The sequence below is a fragment of the Eschscholzia californica genome, unplaced genomic scaffold (assembly GCF_041429995.1).
Source record: "Eschscholzia californica isolate CP2 unplaced genomic scaffold, dmEscCali1.0.p SCAF_4, whole genome shotgun sequence".
Lineage (NCBI taxonomy): Eukaryota > Viridiplantae > Streptophyta > Magnoliopsida > Ranunculales > Papaveraceae > Eschscholzia > Eschscholzia californica.
In genome coordinates this window covers 27,835,718-27,839,000 of record NW_028238461.1, presented here as the reverse complement: position 1 = coordinate 27,839,000, position 3,283 = coordinate 27,835,718, and the positions used below count along the sequence as shown (strand labels likewise).

At 36.1% G+C, this 3,283-nt stretch overlaps 1 protein-coding gene across 1 annotated transcript; it reads left to right on the top strand.

Moving 5' to 3' along the window:
- The first annotated feature begins 1,488 nt into the window (after nucleotides 1-1,488).
- On the top strand, nucleotides 1,489-2,436 carry LOC147543979 (uncharacterized). The gene is made up of 2 exons (XM_086635555.1): nucleotides 1,489-2,179; nucleotides 2,288-2,436. Exons 1-2 carry the CDS (start codon nucleotides 1,489-1,491, stop codon nucleotides 2,434-2,436), a joined length of 840 nt encoding a protein of 279 aa, XP_086491681.1.
- The last annotated feature ends 847 nt before the right edge of the window (nucleotides 2,437-3,283 follow it).

Here is a 3,283-nt window from a genome sequence, read left to right as displayed (position 1 = left end):
GATCGTGGCTAATGAAAATTCGATAGTAGTTTATAGTTTTTGTGATGGATAATGGTTGTATGTGGTTGTATGGATATTGAATAACAAAATTAGGAAGTTTGGCTACTCCTATTGAAATAAATTCGTACCTCATTTTTCCACGTTCACCGATTATATATATTCAAACTAGGTAAGTTTATCAAAATAGTTCCGTGCCGGAGGCACGGGCTATAGCCTAGTCTTTTGATAAATTATATGGAGAGATATCTTTGTTTGTGAAAAGATTTTCTACTTGAAAAGTGTCTTTTTGTCTTCTATAAATAAGATTTTCTATACACAACTTGGTGTAGTTTCACAAAGGCTTGTCATATCTTGGGAAGCAATTTGCCTTGTACCCTTCAAGTAATCTCGAGTGAGAGGGGGCAAATAATGCTTTAAGGAAAATGTACCTAGTACACGTTTCAAGCCTCTAATCTCCATCCCTCTTCTTTTCATCTTCTTTGTGTATTCGGAGACGATATTTTCTAACATAAAGTAGAGAACTACGCCTTTTTTTTTCCTCCATGTGTCCGCCTATGGTTGGGTCGCTTTTCATTCGGTTTGGGAGCATTTCTGTTTTTTTAAGCCGTGGCTTTGGGATTCAAAATAGTCCCTCGAGCATAACCTATTCCAAAACTTTACTTGACTAAATTTTGTTCCCAAGTTTTCATTTTCACCTGAGCTCGACCATCATAACTTCTGACTACCACTTCCAACCACCACCACCACTTCCGACCACCACCACCAACTTCAACCACCACCATTTATCTCCCTTTCTCCTTCCCTCTCCCACCCTACCTATCTTTGTTCCGGCGAAGGCTGTCATTGGCCTAAACTGAGAGAGATAGAGCAGGAGAGAGAGGGAGGGAAAGAGAGAGATAGAATTGGTTGTAAATAGCATCTCCCCTTTGTTTCTCATGAAGAACCTCTCTGCAACACCTTACAGCGGTCGCAACAAGGGCAAGTGGTACCCTTTAAATTGAAAAAAAAATGAGAGGGAGGACGATGTGTTGGTGCTGATGAAAATGAGGAGGAGATGCTGGAGATGAGGAGTGGTGGTTGCCGGAGAAGGTGGTAGTGGCGGTGAAGGTAGCATTTCTGCGGGTGAAGATGGTTATGAAGAAAGAAATTGGGTATTTAGTTTTAGGTCCTTTAATGTGGCTGCTCCAAGCTAACATTATTTGCACCCAATTCTTTCCATCCGAATAACAAACTTTTCTGTCCCTATATGGCTGCCTTTAATGTTTTTTTTTGATGAGACTGCCTTTAATGTTGATGTGCGTATATTTAACAATTCAAAATTTGAAGTCAACTACTTCCACGAAAAAATTCACAAAGTTGATTTCTTCAAGGTACATCTATCCTTTCCATTAGCTTCCAACTCTCAATTTGATAAAAAGAACTTCCTATACTAATCTTTTTCACTAATTTCCTTGTCTTTCCTTCTCTCTTTCTTAGAATTAAGCAATCATGGAGGGAGAACATCCAGACTTTAGATCTATGGGGATATTTGGCATCTATAAAGAAGCCTACAAGATTACAGTCTCATGGAAGAAGATCTTTAAATCGTTGACTCTAGCTCTTATCCTCCCCTTATCCATAATTTACTTGTCCCAGATGCAAATCTCCAGCTTTATCTTGGACAAGATCAACCACAACCAAGGAATTGCCGATAATACCGCAGAAGGAAGTTCCGTCCACAATAGAAGTAACAATCAAGTTAGGTCCGGTTGGATCATTTACGGGCTGGTTAACGGACTTTTCTTGTTCTTATTACTCATCTTTTCAGTGCTCTCAACGACCTCTATTGTTTACACCATAGCTTGCATTTATACCTCTACAGAAATCTCCCTGAAGAAAGTCATCAAGGTAGTCCACAAAGCATGGAAGAAACTCACAGTGACTTTCTTGTTGTGTTTTTTTATTTTGGCGGCTTACACCGGTGTGGCAGTTGGAATAGTATTCTTATTCGCCTCGCTAACTTTTGGACCAGAAGGAGAAGGAGCCAATAAAGTGTTGATATTTCTCATTGTTTTATCAGTTCCATATTTTATCGGATTAATATACATCATCATTGTTTGGAACATCGCAGGAGTAGTTTCGGTATTAGAAAAAGATTATGGTAGAAAAGCAATAAAGAAGAGCATAAAATTGGTTAAGGGTAAGTTGTGGATTTCCATTGTCATTTTCACAAAGTTTAAAATCTTAATTGTTAGCATATTTGTAGCCTTTCTAGTACTGGTGATTTATGGAAATATGTTGAGTGTAGTGGGGAAAGTGTTTGTTGGAATTCTGTGCTACTTGTTGCTTACCATTTTAAGTCACTTTTCTCTTGTAACCCAAACCATTGTCTATTTTGTCTGTAAAGCATACCACCAGGAGGAAATCAGTAAATCGGATGTAGTCCAGTTAGAGTGATTTTGTAACGGAAAATGATATATGACTCTCCTCGTGCACTCCGTGGTACATTCCCTTGCTCAAGTGGTTAATAAGACAAAGGGTATTTTAAAGTGCACGAGGGAATGGACTAGGGATCCCTGTATCAGCTCCATTTCCTATCAGTATGATTTTGTATAACTTTTTAGTATTTGTTTGCATTAGGTTTGTAAAATCATTTTTATTTCCTATTCTCTTCGAAAAGGAGACCCAAATTGAATACTGTAACTATATTGTGGTGTTTGTGTAATTATTTTATTTCATTTTATATTTATTCATTAAACAAACCTCTAATAGACTCCTTATCCTGAATCCCTGATGTCTTTCTACTGGAACAATTGATTGAATATCTTTGAATGTTGCTATCAGCTGCACACCCATTGCTAGGGATCCAATCTCACCAACAAATAAAAATTAAATCATATATTTAGTATTTCACGCAAATATGAGTACCCTTTTATGATTGAACATGAAATTACTACTTGTTTGTTTTAAAATCCTATTGTGATCACCCTTTTCTTTTGATTTACCCAGTTTGATATTTTTAGCATGTAAGTGTTATAGCACTTTAATAAGTGATAATCACTTAGTAATTGTGTTCTCAATGTATTCATAACTTTTGAATACATTGTGTTTGTTTTGTACAACTTATAAGAGCCATAGAAATTGAATTTTGACTATTTTATAAGTTATATAATTCTGTTGTGTGCACTACATCTTCAATATATTTTTTAGCAATAAACATTCTTAAATTATTTTCAGGAGTTCTAAAATATAATTAAAATTAGCATCTTATGTCATATATGATAATGATCTATGAATTATTATA

Bases quoted from the DNA above. Each gene is read 5' to 3' on its own strand.
- LOC147543979 (XM_086635555.1), top strand. From the start codon at position 1,489: ATGGAGGGAGAACATCCAGACTTTAGATCTATGGGGATATTTGGCATC. The intron at 2,180-2,287 runs GTAAGTTGTGGA...TGTTGAGTGTAG, and splicing joins GAGCATAAAATTGGTTAAGG to TGGGGAAAGTGTTTGTTGGA.